The following is a 16,475-nucleotide window of genomic DNA, read 5'->3' on the forward strand; positions in this document are numbered from 1 at the left end:
CAGAACCTCGACACTGGTGTGCTAGTGAGTTATCACCGCTGTCCACCTGGGCGCCCCCTGCTGTACACATACTTTTGACCATAAAGTGTATGTTGTCAAACATCTGAAATACAGACAGTGTATCTTATATTTGTCACTGTTGATTGTGATTTGATTAAAAAAGTATCTTATCTGTCTTACTTTTTTTGTTCTCTCTTTTCATGTCCCCCTCTCAGTTTACCTCTACGTTTTTGGGTGAACATCCTGAAGAACCCTCAGTTTGTGTTTGACGTGCAGGTCACAGACAGTGTGGACGCTGTCCTTTCCGTCATTGCTCAGACCTTCATCGACTCCTGCACCACCTCCGAGCACAAAGTGGGCCGGGTCAGTGAGCTAATTAACCTCTTCAGTGCCCGGTCAATTTAAATTAACCGTGTGACCTCTGCTTAGTGACCAGTTATTGGAATAGGATGGTTCAGTGAGCTTCGTTAGAAGATGATTGGCTAAGTGAAAAGGCAGGGAATAGAACATGAGGAGAAAATCTAGTGGTGCTATATTAACTGTCATATTGCTTCTTATTAATTAAGTATATTAGAAAACTCACTTATGATCAATTTCTCCTGCTTATGAAAGTAAATATGATCCAGGGTTTTGTGTTTAACCATGACTAAAGTTGTGATTTTTTTTTCAGGATTCTCCTGTTAACAAGCTGCTGTATGCTCGAGAAATTCCTCGTTACAAGCAGCTGGTGGAAAGGTGAGCTTTTTACAACACATACGAGCAAAACGCTCAATCATTTTGACATTAAACATTAATAGACCTTTTGGCACTACATAAACAGACCTCATGACCCAAATGTCATGTGTTTAAATAAAAATTCACACGTAAACAACTGTTCATAACTTTGCTAAATGATTGTGATATGACCCCACCTGCCAGATATGGCTGGCAGAGGGAGCATGGAGGCGCAGATGATTTCACTTTCCTTAATATGCTGTGTGAACTGCTGGATTGGTCTGTCTGCACCATATTGTAGGGGATAAAGCTAGTCAGTAGTCTGTAGTAGCCAGTAATACATTGGCAGAGGGAACATGGAGACACAGATGACATCTGCACCCCATTGAGTGTTAAGTCACACCAGGTAGAAGTGATTGTATTTATCATGGTTTCTTCCTCACAGATTTGCCAGCTCTTCTTTTGGGAAACCTGCTTTTTATTTGAAACCCTGATGGTTTGGATCCAGTGTTCTGCTGGCACATTATATTAGCACATTTTTATCTCTTTCTGCCAGCTGGTGTCGCTGTACTTTTCAAGCGTCACGAGGGAACTGCCTTGGAGGCAGTAAGCTGCCCTCATTTTTTGACCCAAGCTGGGTGCAGGCTTTGCCATTTGGCCACCACTGTCTTTTCTTCTTTTACTCTTTTTGTTTGTGGCTTTTTAGCTACAGTGTTGTTCTACATTGGTTAGCCATTCTGCAAATTGGGTTCATTTTCAATCCTTGCAGGTGCGGGGCTATACCTGGTGCCTTAGTGGCGAGGCACAATCCACCTTGTTACATTTTCCTTGTTGAACAAAATCATGTTTATGATCATGTAAGTGTGTTTTATGCAGCTGCAGTATAAACAGACAGTAATGTGATATAATGTGTTTCTGCTGCAGGTACTACAGTGATATTCACAGTGCTGCATCAGGATGCTATCAGGAGATGAACTCCATGCTCACTGAGCTATCAGGGGTGAGTTCACTAAATTAACCTTCTTAATAAAACCTCATAGAAATACTTCAGCATGTTTCACCACCACATGTATAGTGTTTTTGTGATTACTGTGGACAATTATTTTTACCATGTTTTTGTATTAAAAAGATTTAAAACCAGAAAATAATCCAAAAATAAAAGAATCTTCTGTTAAAATCAGACAAATCAATTTCACCCTTCACTTAAACAAGAGCTGACACAAATCTTGGCTTTTCCTTTTGGCTTAACCTCACCCAGTTGCATAAAACACATTGTGAAGTGGCTTAAAATGTTGTGGTACTGGTTTAAAATATAATAAATTGTAGTGTCTTAGCGCTTGAAGTGGGGAAAAAAGCGCTGTTACTCCCCTTATTTTCATATTGGTTTGTGTACTGGTCGGTATCAACAAACCATTAAGTGTTACATTCTGAAGTAAATGAGCTTAGACTAGCAAAAACTTGTCTTATACTAGATGAGTAGGTGATTGTGGTGATGCCCATAGTTTTGTAATGGAATGTCCAACAAGTTTATGGTCAGGTGTACATATACTTTTGGTAAAGCGTCGAGTATGTTTTTTCAAACATTGTCATTGGTGTCCTTTAGATAGTATGTTAGCCTGTCTAATTAGCAAGCAAGTAACTGTTGAGTTTCTCTTTTGGATGGTCAGTAAGTTACAGTAAGTTACTTCTGGGCGCCCAGGTGGCGCAGTGGGGTATTCCTCACCCCCCTAGCGGGCACAATTGCCGGTGTTTGCAGCAAACAAAATTGGCCACTAAAGTCTGCCGGGTGGGAAAAGACTGGACTGGAAATGTGCTTCGACGCTGTGTAAGGACCCTGGTTAGTAGCCCGAGGCGCCTGTACAAAAGTGGATGAATGTGGAGATCAGCAAGTATCTCTCTGTGTGTGAAACTAGCCTCGTGTGCAAATCCACAGAAGTGTTGGGCGAATAAGAAGGTGTCGGTGGACCGCGCACGTGTCGGAGGGCGCGTACGTGAGGCAAATATACTCTTCTTGGATGCAATTGGGGTCCCCAAGACAAATTGGCTACATAAATGCATAAATAAAATAGCAAAAAAATGTAAATCTGTATAGCAGATTAGAAGATTCAGAACTTCAGTGTTTAGTTTATAAATGCAGTAGACAGATCCAGCTGTAATGTGCTGGAGTCTCTCATCAGTAAAGCAGCACCTCATTGATAAAACATTTATGCCAATTAAAAGCTGGATTAAGATGAATAGTGTATGATACATTTTTATAATATTTCAATGCTCATCTGAAGCGAATCTGTTGTTCATCTTTTGTGTGTGAATGTGTATTTCAGAGCTTTGCTTCAGAGATGAACAGCCTGGTGGCTTTGCACGAGTTGTATAAGTACATTAACAAGTATTACAATCAGGTCAGTGATCTGGCAGAGAAATGGGTTTTAGCATAATGAACTTTAGCTGCCAAATACATATTCATGTTATTAATGCAGACTGCTAATCACTGCTTTTGTGTGTGTGTGTGTCGTGAATGCAGATTATCATGGCTCTGGAGGATGATCCTGCAGGGCAGAAAATTCAGTTAGGTTACAGGCTACAGCAGGTCGCCGCTCTAGTGGAGAACAAAGTCACCGACCTTTGAACTTTTGGCCCTTGCTCCAGTGCAGGGTCTTCAACAAGCGAATTGCAGGGTCTTCAACAAGCGAATTGACAACTGACCAAGAGGGGATATCCAGCTCTCTTCCTTCCCTGCCTGCTTTCTTAAACGGACTTGGGCATCAGCTTTGTGGATTTCTTTTAAAAACGGTGACTGAGTAAGGCTGACATGCCAGGTTTAAGCTACAAGGGGGGAATCACACATGATGTGAGATCAAATAGCACATGAGGGTTTTTTTATCTGCACACTGAACTGCTTTTACTAATGTTTTATGACATTCAGTGCTCATCTGATATGCTTGTGTGTGTGTGCTAGTGTGCATGAATGGTAGGTTTAATCTTTGGTTACAGTTTAGACCATTGTCTCTTGATGGTTGTAAAATAGCAGTTGAGTAATTTATAAGTTCATATGAACAATCTGGAATATTAATCAGGTTTTTATATTTAGAATTTTTAAAATGTATGACAAATGAACTCAAATCAAATGATAAAGCACAAGTACCGTAACGGTGCCATAACAGGTGCAAAAGAGCACAATTATTACAGCACAAGGTGTGCATGTGTGGAGAAATCTGTAAGTAGGTTGTGTTTGTGTATCTTTTTTAGTCACCACATGGAATTTCATCTTTTTTCAACATGTGGCTTCATCTAGATCTAAATGCACTGAAAGACTGCTGATTTCTTTTTTTATTAATTACTTATTTCTGTTTTTATTTATTTATTATCACTATACCGGTAACAGCAGCAACTAAGCATCTGAGTGTTTTTAAAAAGCTTTTGTCGTTGCCGATGACTTTATAATTTTGGTGTCTTTTCACTTTACCCAATCAAATTAGTGAAACGGAACATGTCAGTAAGTCCAGTAGATGATTCATTCAGAATGTGGTCTAGAAATAATATATAATATATTTGACTTAAATGAGGAGATAGATTGTATCACATATCTGAGAAGTACCAGAGTTTACAGCTTTGATATAATAGTTTTGCTCAAATGTAGCAAGAAAAAGAAGACCAACTGAAGCAAATGGTGGTACTGGTAAATTGAAAGAAATAAAAAAAAAATCAGGTATGGGTGTAAGCAAGGTGAGCAGAAGGTGGGATCAGGTGTGATTGGTTGATCAGGGTGATTGATGGAGCCACTGCTCTGTTGAGCCTGGTTTATGCTTCCTTATGAAAAGCTTCTGACGTTTTTGCATGGATAGGCTTTTTAGATTAAACGAGTAAGCCAGTTTTTAAAAGGTTGCTCTCATAAACACAGTCTGGACTCACTGCCAACATCCACTCTAATTTAATGGAAAATCATTTGACTTGTTGCGACATGATGTTCTACTGTGATGAATAAGCTCACACTCAACTCTAGTCCTGGACGACCGGGTGACTGTTCCACTTACTAACGATCAATGAATAATCTCCATATTTAAAAATGTCCAAGGATCCATGCATTATCATCATTAACCGGGTTTAGATGTTGTGTTTGAGTAGAGATCTTACCAAACTGAGCTGGACATCATAGACTTCAACTTTTTGAGTTTCATGGCTGTATCTCAAATCAAGTGCTACCATCCTACATATGCCTAATTAGTATCTTTAGTGTTGTTACTATGTTAACATAGTATTATTATGGGCTTGTGATTCAAGTAGTCATAAAACATTTTCCAGTAGCTCTTTTTAGGATGTTAGGAAACTATTATTTTAATGACTGAATAAGAGAGTTACATCAATAGACAGTACAGTGGTTTAAAAAAAAAAAACATCAGATGTTTTATTTGAAGTTGCATTATTTATTGGTAGTTGGAGGTAAACTAAAAGGGGCTGTATCATGTAAAGTCCACTCCTCCCATTTTCTTCTCCTAGTGTAGTGGCTGAATCCAGGCTAAACCAATGTAAAACATTTAAGTGAAGCTGAATATACCTGGTGATGAGCACTAACTGCCCAATGCATTATGAACCACAAAGGTTGAAGATTTAGGTTGGTGCCTATACTTTTCCTCCCAAGAACAGGGATAGTAACAGTGATGGTATATTTAATATCCAGAACATGAGTAGAACTTCTGGATAATAGTGTTAGGTTCTGTGACTTTTCAGGGTTTAGGGACTTTTTTTGTAAGCTATTCTGCTACTTCTGAAAAATATCAGCATTTTTTTGAACAAAGGACAACAACAATTGCTTGATTGATTTGTTTCGTCCCCTTATTTGATAACCAGTTAAGAACAATTAATAAACCATAAACACTTTTTTAAAATTAATTTACAGTGTCTCATGAAAGCACTTTTGATGAAGCATAAGCCAGGTTCTAGATTACCCAGAAGTAAGCAGGAGATGGCTGACAGGTGTGGATGAGACACTGAAAAGAAACTAACTTATTTTTAATGTACATAGCACTTACACCAAATGTGCCTTTTTCAGTGACGACTACCAACTACAGTATCCAAGCTTGACGTTGTTTGCCAAATAGAAAGAAGAGAAAAAGCTGAAGCTGGATGATAGGACGTGGATCAAGAGTTGATCTGAACAGATTCTTCCATTTACAACACTTTATAGATCCTTTCTTCTTACTGGACAATAGTGAACTTTGTAATGAGAAGTGAGCACGTCTCAGGATCCCAGTTGCCCTTCTTGGTGATTTCAGTATTGCTAGATAGTTCGTACGGCCTTCTGTCTAACAGGGCTTTCCAGCGGACTTCAGTGTACACTGTTCTGAAGTGTCCAAGCTTCAGTCTGATGTTTTTGGTTCTCTTGCTTATGTGATGCTTATGTAAATAGAACTTATTTTAATAATGCTATTGGATTGTAATAGTGTGATTTTTTGTTGTTGTTGTTGTTGCTGTTGAATTGCTGTTGCAGTTGTTTCTGCCCGTAGCACTTTTGTGTTTTTATTGCATTTCCCTTGCTTTATAAATCTTTGCTAGTGTGTTTCCTGGTTGCTTGAAGGGGGTCTGTGGTATGTGCCCTAAGCTGCTTTTGTACAGAGTGAAGAAGTGTAGGGCAACGACCGAAATACAAAGAATTGTATTTGGTAAAACAAAAGAGAGAAAAGAATCTGTAAGTCAATGTATTTTTTATCCTATGGAATTTAGAAATGTTAGGTTTGTTTAAACAAACATCTACAAATGACATTTCTAGAACAGTTGGGACAATTCGTAAAATTCAGTAATTAATTGAAGTATCTATTATTTGTGATTTTTCTTGAACCTATATCTTACTGTACAACCTTATTGTACTTTGTACATAGAAACACATTCAACACACTTAAAAATATTTGGGACAGAGGCATGTTAAGTGCTGTGTTCCATCACATTTCCTATTAATGAGACTTTTTAATGGTTTAGGAACTCGGGACACTAATTGTTTGTTTTGCGATACTAGGCTTATGCACCATACACGATCAACCATAACATTAAAACCAGCTCCTTGTTTCTACACTCACTGTCCATTTTATCAGCTCCACTTACCATATAGGAGCACTTTGTAGTTTTACAATTACTGACTGTAGTCCTTCTGTTTCTTGGCATGCTTTTTTAGCCCCCTTTCATGCTGTTCTTCAATGGTCAGGACCACCACAGAGCAGGTATTATTTGGGTGGTGGATCATTCTCAGCACTGCAGTGACACTGACATGGTGGTGGTGTGTTAGTGTGTGTTATGCTGGTATGAGTGGATCAGACACAGTAGCGCTTGCCCACCTTGTAGATGTAAAGTCGGAAACGATCTATTGCTGCTGTTTGAGTTGGTCATCTTCTAGACCTTCATCAGTGGTCACAGAACGCTGCCCATGGAGCACTGTTGGCTGGATATTTTTGGTTGGTGGACTATTCTCAGTCCAGCAGGAACAGTGAGGTGTTTAAAAACTCCAGCAGCGCTGCTGTGTCTGATCCACTAATACCAGCACAACACACACTAACACACCACCACCATGTCAGTGTCACTGCAGTGCTAAGAATGACACACTACCCAAATAATACCTGCTCTGTGGTGGTCCTGGGAGAGTCCTGATCATTGAAGAACAGCATAAAAGGGGGCTAACAAAGCATGCAGACAAACAGATGGACTACAGTCAGTAATTGTAGAACTACAAAGTGCTTCTATATGGTAAATGGACAGAGTGTAGAAACAAGGTGGTGGTTTTAATGTTATGGCTGATGAATGTACATTTCCTATAGGAGACTCCAGACAGGCCAGTCAAGTACACGTACTCTGTCTATGAAGCCAAGCTGTTGTAGCGTCTAAAGAATATAAATTTTGCACACATTATTCTAAATGTGTTCCTATTTACAAAATACAATAAGGTTGATTAGTAAAATTATTGAAAGTCTTTTGCTTGTGTCAGTTATATAAAGATTCAAGAGAATTCACAAATCATAGATTCTTTTTTATTACATTTTACAAAATGTCCCAACTTTTCTGAAAATGCGGTTTGTAGGTGGGCTGGGAACACAACCAAGTAATCTACAAACATAAGGTTAATGAGTACATGTGTTAGCCTGAATCTGAATGTTTGGTTTCTCAGTGTAATCCTAATTATTGGAGACTTGTGCATGCATACGATTTTACTGCTCTTTTTACTTTTATCCGGTTTTACTTAACGCATGATGCTATGTTCATGATTCATACCGGTCTAATCTTACGCACTGAGGCCAGATTTCACTCATGCAACACTTTTTAGTTCTCCTTCATTGGCAAGGAGTCTTAAAAAATAATGCAACTGTATGCAACTATATTTCAGTTCACTAATGTGAATGTAGTTGAATTGTTTCTTGGCATTTCTGGGTATAGTTGATGGCCGAGGCCTAGTGATTCTAGTGATAAATACAAGCCAGCATCTAGATTTCTATGTTACTTGATGAGTTGCATTCAGTGACACCATTGCTTTGCTATATGGTGTGTGGCAGCTAGATGGCACACAGTGGCAACATACCACTACAGTTTATCAAATTAATGTTATTTGACCATAAAGGTATCAGATTCAAAGCCAATGAATATATAACCATCCTGCATAACAAATAAATAGTCATATTTCAGCAAATTTCGGGGTCAGTGCATACAGACAAGGGTTAACAGAAATCATATAATTCTTGATGCTGGTATCTGGAGGTCCTCCAGACATGCACAAATCACATCTGTTTCATAAACTGTGGTGGTTTGTCACCTGAAGTGGCAACAGTGGTAACAGTCATCAAACTCTTATTAAGATGTGTGGCATGAGCTGGTGAAGTCTAGCACTAGTGCGTTAAACTGGCCTGATCTCACAGTGTGTGTCTGTGTTGGCAAGCCCTTGTATGGCGACGGAAAGAGAGACTTTTCCTTTTGTACAGTCTGTAACACTGTTTTGCCAAATGTGCAGTACTCGTACTGTATGTCTATTCATCAGATTCCACTAGAGGGACAGAATGGAGTTTGTGAAGCCTTTGCCAATCGCCATATTTTACACATTTTTATACAAGGGAAAAAATATATGATAATTTTCTAATACAATTGGGCTGAAAAGAGCAAAAGCCTATTCGACAATGTAAATCACTTTTGTATTTGTACTGGATATAGTTTGCTAACATTTGTGTATATGTGCCTGTAAATATGATGAAAACCTTTTTTGTTTTGACTCAAGATAGATTTCTCTTCTGATGTAAAATCATGAGCCAAAATACTGAAAAAAAAAAAGAAATTAGAATTTGTATGAGAAAATAAAAAATAAAGTTATAATTCTACCAGAGCTACTGACTGTTATTCATTGTGTGATTCTTTAATGATGTTATTTTACTTTTATTTACTTATTTAGAAGGAAAGAGTTTGCTCAGTGCAGTCAATCTACAGTACAACACACCTCTTTCTTTATCTTTCACATATGTGTCACACATTCAAAAATACAAAATATCACAATAAAGTATGTGGACATACTCCAAAATGTTAACACAAAGTTGCTTTCAAATAAAATAGATTTTTGGCTGCTCCCTTATTTAGGTATCACCATCATGCTGGTACGCATTCCTGACTTGAAGCAGTTTTTACACCGGATGTCCTTCATAATGCCAACCTCCTATTTATATCCGGGTTCCAAACCAGTGCTGAGAGCACACACTCCCACCCCCATGCCCATACATTATCTCAGCGGTGGTGAGCTAGGAACTCAGATATTAGGAAGGATGTCCACATACTTTTCTCTGGTCAACTTTATACAGGCCTGCATTTCAGGCCTTTAACCCATTCCAAAACAAACTTGGGATGGGGCAATTTAAGGTTAGTAAAGAGGTAAAGAAGTAGTATCCATGTAGGGCTGAGTCTTTGAGGAGCAAAGATAAGCAGAGGATCTCCAGTTCGTCATGAAATGCATGAAATGGTGTCTAAAACATCTTTTAAGAGTTGAGACGAAATGGCAACATTAGAAAGTGGTAAATTCTTTACCATCCCAACTGTTTCTCAGATGTGTTGCAGGCCTGCAATGCAGGAATGGATGTTTATTAATAAATTAAATAAAGTTGACCAGACAAAACATGAATATCCTGAGTCCATACTGTCTGCAATTTAATTAAACAGTAAATGTAAAAAAAAAAAAAAACTACACTGCATTTTTATTTAAATTTTTAGTGCATTTTCCATACTGCCACAACTCTTTCTGATTCGGGGTTGTAGAAAGGAGATCATTTTGTCACACCAAAGGGGCAATGGGTACAAGGACATTTTCAAGACCTTGAACATTTTTAAAGACAACTTTCGGAGCTTGTCTGGAAGTTTCTAATTGATGATGCAACAGCAAAAATGCTTGGCTGTGGGATTAAGCCCAAATTTTGTTCCAGTGGCCCTAGCAATTTCATCAGAACAATGATAAACCCTGTGTTGCTGCAAAAGACATAAGGGATGACAAGGGGTGGCACAGTGGGTAGAGCTGTTGCCTCACAGCCAGCACGGTTTGAGTTTGATTTCTGGCTGAGTGACCAGGGTCCTTTCTGTGTAGAGTTGGCATGTTCTCCCTTTGAGGTTTTTTTTTTTGAGTGCTTTGGTTTCCTACCACAAGTTTAAAGACATGCAATCAGGCCAATTGGAGCTACTAAAAGTGTTTTTTTGAGTGTGTATGTGTCTGCCCTGTAATGGACTGGCAACCTGTGTGGGGTGTTCATGCTTTTTGCCCAATGAATCAGACCCACAGTGACCCTGGCCAGGACAAAGCAGTGATAAAACAGTGAATGATGAATAAATGAATGAATGAATAATTAAGGCAAAGGAGTCAGTGGCAAGAAGATCACATAGATGACTCTTGACATAAAGCACAGGAAGGGTCGACTGGAATACACTAAAGAGAATTTGGATAGGCCTGTTGAGTTCTGGGACACAGAACTATAGAATGACAAATTAAAACGGGAACTTTTTGGCCTCATAGATTAGTGGTTTGTCTGGGGCAAGAGAAACAAAGATTTTTGAATTTGACCATGATGTGGGGATGTTTTCTGCTGAAGGAAATGGCAATATTGACCGTGTGACTGGCATCATGAATTCCCTGAAACATTCAAATACCATTCAATTTCATTCAGTACTATACCCATCACCATAATACCTTTTAAGGCGACTTGGGTAGGTACAGTCAGACAGATAGATGTAGGTTGAGACGGACAGACAGACGGACAAGCAGAAAGAAGGACAGACATGAAATATTAAAATCGAAATAAAAGTGAGTAAATATAGTTATGTAACATTTTGTACTAGTTGATTACCCACTGCGCATGCGCAAGCCAAGAAGAGAAACGCGTGCGCGCGTTTGACAGCTGCACTGATGATATCGACGAATGGTGAGTTTTTAAAACTCTTTTAACATTGTTTTCTTTACAAATTTCTAACATTATGTAGTTTTATTCAGAAATAAGTGACGTTCTTTTTCTAGTCTTTTATTGAGGGTTTTATGTATTAAGTTTGATATTAAATCTCAGTCTGCAGTTCGGATAGAGACGCTAGCTGGGCATTGGGACGGCGCTAGCCATTTAGCATGTCCGTCCAGCAATCAGTGCGCAATGTATTTGTTGCTAAAATAACATTACAGACATTGACACTTTATAGTTATGGTATAACATGCTTGCTTGTATGCTAACACATTCATTAAGTGGGTTAAATAACCGTATAGACCGTATTGTACTGTCAGTTTGTGTTCATGCGCTGGTACAGGCTGTATCCCAAATTACTCCATGCTTCCTACACAATTGCACTACGCTGGCTGTAAAGTGCCGTCTTTCAACGCTGTAGTCGGTGCATTATTTGAGTCAATTTGGGACGCAGCCTAGTTTGTACCGTTCTTGCAATAGTGTCTGTATTTCAAACATCCTTCTAGATGATAAATGACATTGTTAATCCTTAATTTCTCCGTGTACATTGTACACACTGTTTAGTTCGTTAGTATGAGATTTGGGACAAGGCCAGTAAGTGAGCGTATTCTCTATCCGGCAGTGCATTAACACTGCTCTCTCTGTGATTGATGGCAGTGCCCGGCGGTAACACAATCCCGCAGAGCAACCGAGCTAAAAAGCCTAAAAAGAAAAACAAGAAGCAGCGCAGATCAGCTACAGAGGAGATTTCTAGCGTTGAACTCGGGTAAGTATGAACGATTGTGCACGTACACTGCTGTATGCATACAGAACAGACAGGACATGGCCCAGATTTCTTCGACTGGATATGCTATGTATGAATGTGTGCTAAAAATACCTGATGGGTCTCACTTCTCCACATATGCACACTGACTCATGCCCTCCCCCTCCTCTTTCCATCTGTGCCTATTTTGATGTTACCTCAACAATACACGCTAGACCAGGGGTGTCAAACTCATTTTCACCGAGGGCCACATCAGCATTATTGTGGCCCTCAAAGGGCCGATTGTAACGTATTCTGCTGTGATTGCAGTCTGTTGTTTTTCTTGGAGGCTAAATTCTGCATTTATATTGTCCTCCTTTACCACAGACACGGCCTCATAACACAAGAGACGCACCGTTTTATCTTCCTGAAGCACAAACTTGTTTTCATTTTCATTAAATTTCCTCCTTCTGCTTAATTTTCTTACTTCTCTTCTTGTACATTTTGGGATTATGTGTAAATATTTCTTAACATCATCTACTGGCGGGATGTGTCACTTTGCAGGTCACAAAATCAGCATGCATTTTGAGAGATGCAGTTAATGTAGGATTTTACAGTGTATTTTAAGACAATTGTTCTGCCCTCACTAATAGTTTATCCCCCTTGCTCAGCTAGACAGACAGACAGACAGCTCCCTTCAGAATACAGTCGGTTTATTTGCTTCCCAGCTGTGTGATACACTGTGTGCACCAGAATGAAGTAAAAATACAAACAATAAAAACAATAAAGAACTTAATACAGTACAAGCACACAGCTGTAGTCAAGTGTTACATCTGGTACAATATGAGATTTAACCAAACGTAAAATAGCGCTAAGGAGTTAGCATTTTGTGTAAAGATACTAATTGCTATAGTAACGTTAACAATTGTATTTAATTACGGTAAATTTGTAACTAAAACACTGTGATATACTCACTAAACATTTACTAACAACTGAGAATATAAACGCCACTACTTACAGACGATGCTTTGGTATTATACTGCAAGATAATTATTTATATTTATTATTATTGTTTACATTACTACCCTCGTTCTTTTGCCGTAAAAGTCACATGGCTTCTCAGCGAAGGTCAAAGTTAGTTGCCATGACTACGATGTCACCGGTTGCCGCTTTAAAGGCGCAGGTGTCCCATTAAATTATAAGTGCGTCTCTGTAACGACTCGAACCATCACAACAATCGTACAGTCGTTTAAGCTCTCGCGGGCCACATAAAATGACGTGGTGGGCCGGATCTGGCCCGCGGGCCGTGAGTTTGACACTCCTGTGCTAGAGGGATCAGTGCCATTCATGACTGTGTCATAACACTGTGTGCCAGAGCATCCATGACTCAGATACATTTTACATTTTAAGCATTTAGCAGACGCTTTTATCCAAAGCGACTTACAGTTATGACTGAACATGATTTTAAGCAATTGAGGGTTAAGGGCCTTGCTCAGGGGCCAAACAGTGGCAACATGGTGGTGGTGGGTCTTGAACCGACAACCTTCTGATTACTAATCCAGTACCTTAACCACTGAGCTATCACTGCCCAGATACTGTTGCATAATCTGTTTTCTTTTCATACACTACCACCTTCGTGGGTACATTATCAAAAACAGCATTGTTTTGGCATGCATCTGTGTTTATTAATAAATTTTTTGACCCTTGATTAGGGGTTGACCAGTGTTTATTTCCGGGGATGATGCAGGCTAGTAAAACAGTTATGGTCAATATGTAATTACATTTACATTTTTGGCATTTAGCAGATGCCTTTATCCAAAGCGACTTACATTACAGTTAAAGTCTGAGCAATTGAGGGTTAAGGGCCTTGCTCAAGGACCCAACAGCAACAACCTGGCAGTGGTGAGGCTTGAACCAGCAACCTTCTGATTACTAGTCCTGTACCTTAACCACTAGGCTACGGCTTAATTGTCCATATTATTGCAATTAAAAGAACTTGTAACATTATGTAAAGCAGTAGTTTTATAATGGCCATTTCCATTGCATTAGTGCCAGTATAACTTAGCATTACCAATGCAGATGTTTTTTTTTATTTTTTTTTATTATTTATAAAGATTTTTTAAGGTTGGGGGGTAGCACTGTCGCCTCACAGCAAGACGGTCCGGGTACTTTCTGTGCGGAGTTTGCATGTTCTCCCCGTGTCCGGTTTCCTCCCACAGTCTAAAAACATGCCACCAGTCTAATTGGAAACACTGAATTGTCCTATAGATACCTAGCCGCTAGATGCACAAACCAGTGCATTGTAGTGCCGGTCCCAAGCCCGGATAAAAATAGGGAGGGTTGTGTCAGGAAGGGCATCCGGTGTAAAAACTGTGCCAAATCAATGCGGAGCTGACCCCGCAACCGAACGGAAAAAAGGCCGTGCATATATTACTTTTCTGAATCAGTGCCACTCAAAAGGTTATTTCTATTAAATCAGGCCAAACCATCAGCTGCATAAAATTCTAAATGCATGAAGCATATTAAAACTCTGAAAAAGACTTGTTTATTTATCTCATTCACAGGCCCCAGGTCACAGGTTCAGATGAGGTGTGCCACATCCTCACCATTCACAGATCGACAACTCCTGCACAGACACCACCTTCCCCTCCTCTGAATCTGTCCCAAAGTCCTCCAGACCTTCAGCCGGTGGTGCCAGTTTCCAGCTCGGCTTCTGTCTCACTCCCAGTTAACGTACTTCCATCTTTCTGTATACTACCTTCACCAGACACACCTTCAGCTTCCATACCACCTTCGCCGGGCCTACCTTCAGTTTTGTCTACAACTCCTCCTACTCAGACAGTCCTTTCCGATCAGACAACTCCACCGCAGGCTCTCAGTCCGCCCCCGCCAGACTATACTCCACCCCCAGCAGAACTACTTGGGTCAGATGATGAAGAACAGGAGAATCCTGCAGATTACTGCAAAGGTATGACACCTTCCACTTTCGATAAATTAAATCTAACTAGCGGTCACACTAGCAGTTGTCAAGTTGCTCCTGGGAGCTGGACCTGCTTCTGTTGCTTGTTGAAGTCTGCTGAACACTTATTACACACGACTATAATACTTTTGTTTAAATTTTGTTTAAATATTTAAATAAAACCTGGGAAAACATATAACAACATAATACAATATTTTAATATTGGGTATGTTTTATACCAGGGGTGTCAAACTCACGGCCCGCGGGCCAGATCCGGCCCCCACGTCATTTTATGTGGCCCGCGAGAGCTTAAACGACTGTACGATTGTTGTGATGGTTCGAGTCGTTACAGAGACGCACTTATAATTTAATGGGACACCTGCGCCTTTAAAGCGGCAACCGGTGACATCGTAGTCATGGCAACTAACTTTGACCTTCGCTGAGAAGCCATGTGACTTTTACTGCAAAAGAACGCGGGTAGTAATGTAAACAATTATAATAAATATAAATAATTATTTTGCAGTATAATACCAAAGCATTGTCTGTAAGTGGTGGCGTTTATATTCTCAGTTGTTAGTAAATGTTTAGTGAGTATATCACAGTGTTTTAGTTACAAATTTACCGTAATTAAATACAATTGTTACCGTTACTATAGCAATTAGTATCTTTACTAATTTACTTTTTATCTATGCTAACTCCTTAGCGCTATTTTACGTTTGGTTAAATCTCATATTGTACCAGATGGAACACTTGACTACAGCTGTGTGCTTGTACTGTATTAAGTTCTTTATTGTTTTTATTGTTTGTATTTTTACTTCATTCTGGTGCACACAGTGTATCACACAGCTGGGAAGCAAATAAAACCGACTGTATTCTGAAGGGAGCTGTCTGTCCGTCTGTGTGTCTAGCTGAGCAAGGGGGATAAACTATTAGTGAGGGCAGAACAATTGTCTTAAAATACACTGTAAAATCCTACATTAACTGCATCTTTCAAAATGCATGCTGATTTTGTGACCTGCAAAGTGACACATCCCACCAGTAGATGATGTTAAGAAATATTTACACATAATCCCAAAATGTACAAGAAGATAAGTAAGAAAATTAAGCAGAAGGAGGAAATTTAATGAAAATGAAAACAAGTTTGTGCTTCAGGAAGAGAAAACGGTGCGTCTCTTGTGTTATGAGGCCGTGTCTGTGGTAAAGGAGGACAATATAAATGCAGAATTTAGCCTCCAAGAAAAACAACAGACTGCAATCACAGCAGAATACGTTACAATCGGCCCTTTGAGGGCCACAATAATGCTGATGTGGCCCTCAGTGAAAATGAGTTTGACACCTGTTTTATACATACCAAAGACTGCTGAACTGGAGGTAAATGCATGAGGGCAACTAACTAAAGCTGTGAGCTGATCTTTCATGTTTTATTCTGGTTGGGGTTGTGACAGGTCTGGCTTCCCCAGAATCACTGGGCGCAGTGCAGTAATAAACCTCAGACAGGCTCTGTGCTCTGACCCGAGTAAAGAATTTCATTGTACTGTACACATGTATATGTATAACTGACAAAAAAGGCATTCCATCTACCGTAGATTATCCTTATCTTTATCACAAGCCTTTGGCCACC

General features: G+C 39.4%; 2 protein-coding genes across 2 annotated transcripts in view; both read left to right on the plus strand.

Annotated features, from left to right (window-relative positions):
* plxnb3 (plexin B3) overlaps positions 1 to 4,081 on the plus strand; it is a 183,392-nt gene extending 179,311 nt beyond the window's left edge. Inside the window, exons 31-35 of the mRNA XM_062999217.1 lie at positions 216 to 363; positions 671 to 735; positions 1,639 to 1,714; positions 3,036 to 3,110; positions 3,233 to 4,081. Coding sequence (XP_062855287.1) covers positions 216 to 363; positions 671 to 735; positions 1,639 to 1,714; positions 3,036 to 3,110; positions 3,233 to 3,337 — 469 coding nt within the window. The 3' untranslated portion in view covers positions 3,338 to 4,081. The remainder of the gene's footprint in view (positions 1 to 215; positions 364 to 670; positions 736 to 1,638; positions 1,715 to 3,035; positions 3,111 to 3,232) is intronic.
* A 6,995-nt stretch (positions 4,082 to 11,076) lies between these two features.
* Positions 11,077 to 16,475, plus strand: part of srpk3 (SRSF protein kinase 3) — a 30,592-nt gene continuing 25,193 nt past the window's right edge. The window contains exons 1-3 of the mRNA XM_062999218.1: positions 11,077 to 11,126; positions 11,811 to 11,919; positions 14,460 to 14,863. Of these exons, the coding sequence (XP_062855288.1) occupies positions 11,111 to 11,126; positions 11,811 to 11,919; positions 14,460 to 14,863 (529 nt within the window). The 5' untranslated portion in view covers positions 11,077 to 11,110. The remainder of the gene's footprint in view (positions 11,127 to 11,810; positions 11,920 to 14,459; positions 14,864 to 16,475) is intronic.

This window comes from Trichomycterus rosablanca, chromosome 7 (genome assembly GCF_030014385.1).
Source record: "Trichomycterus rosablanca isolate fTriRos1 chromosome 7, fTriRos1.hap1, whole genome shotgun sequence".
Lineage (NCBI taxonomy): Eukaryota > Metazoa > Chordata > Actinopteri > Siluriformes > Trichomycteridae > Trichomycterus > Trichomycterus rosablanca.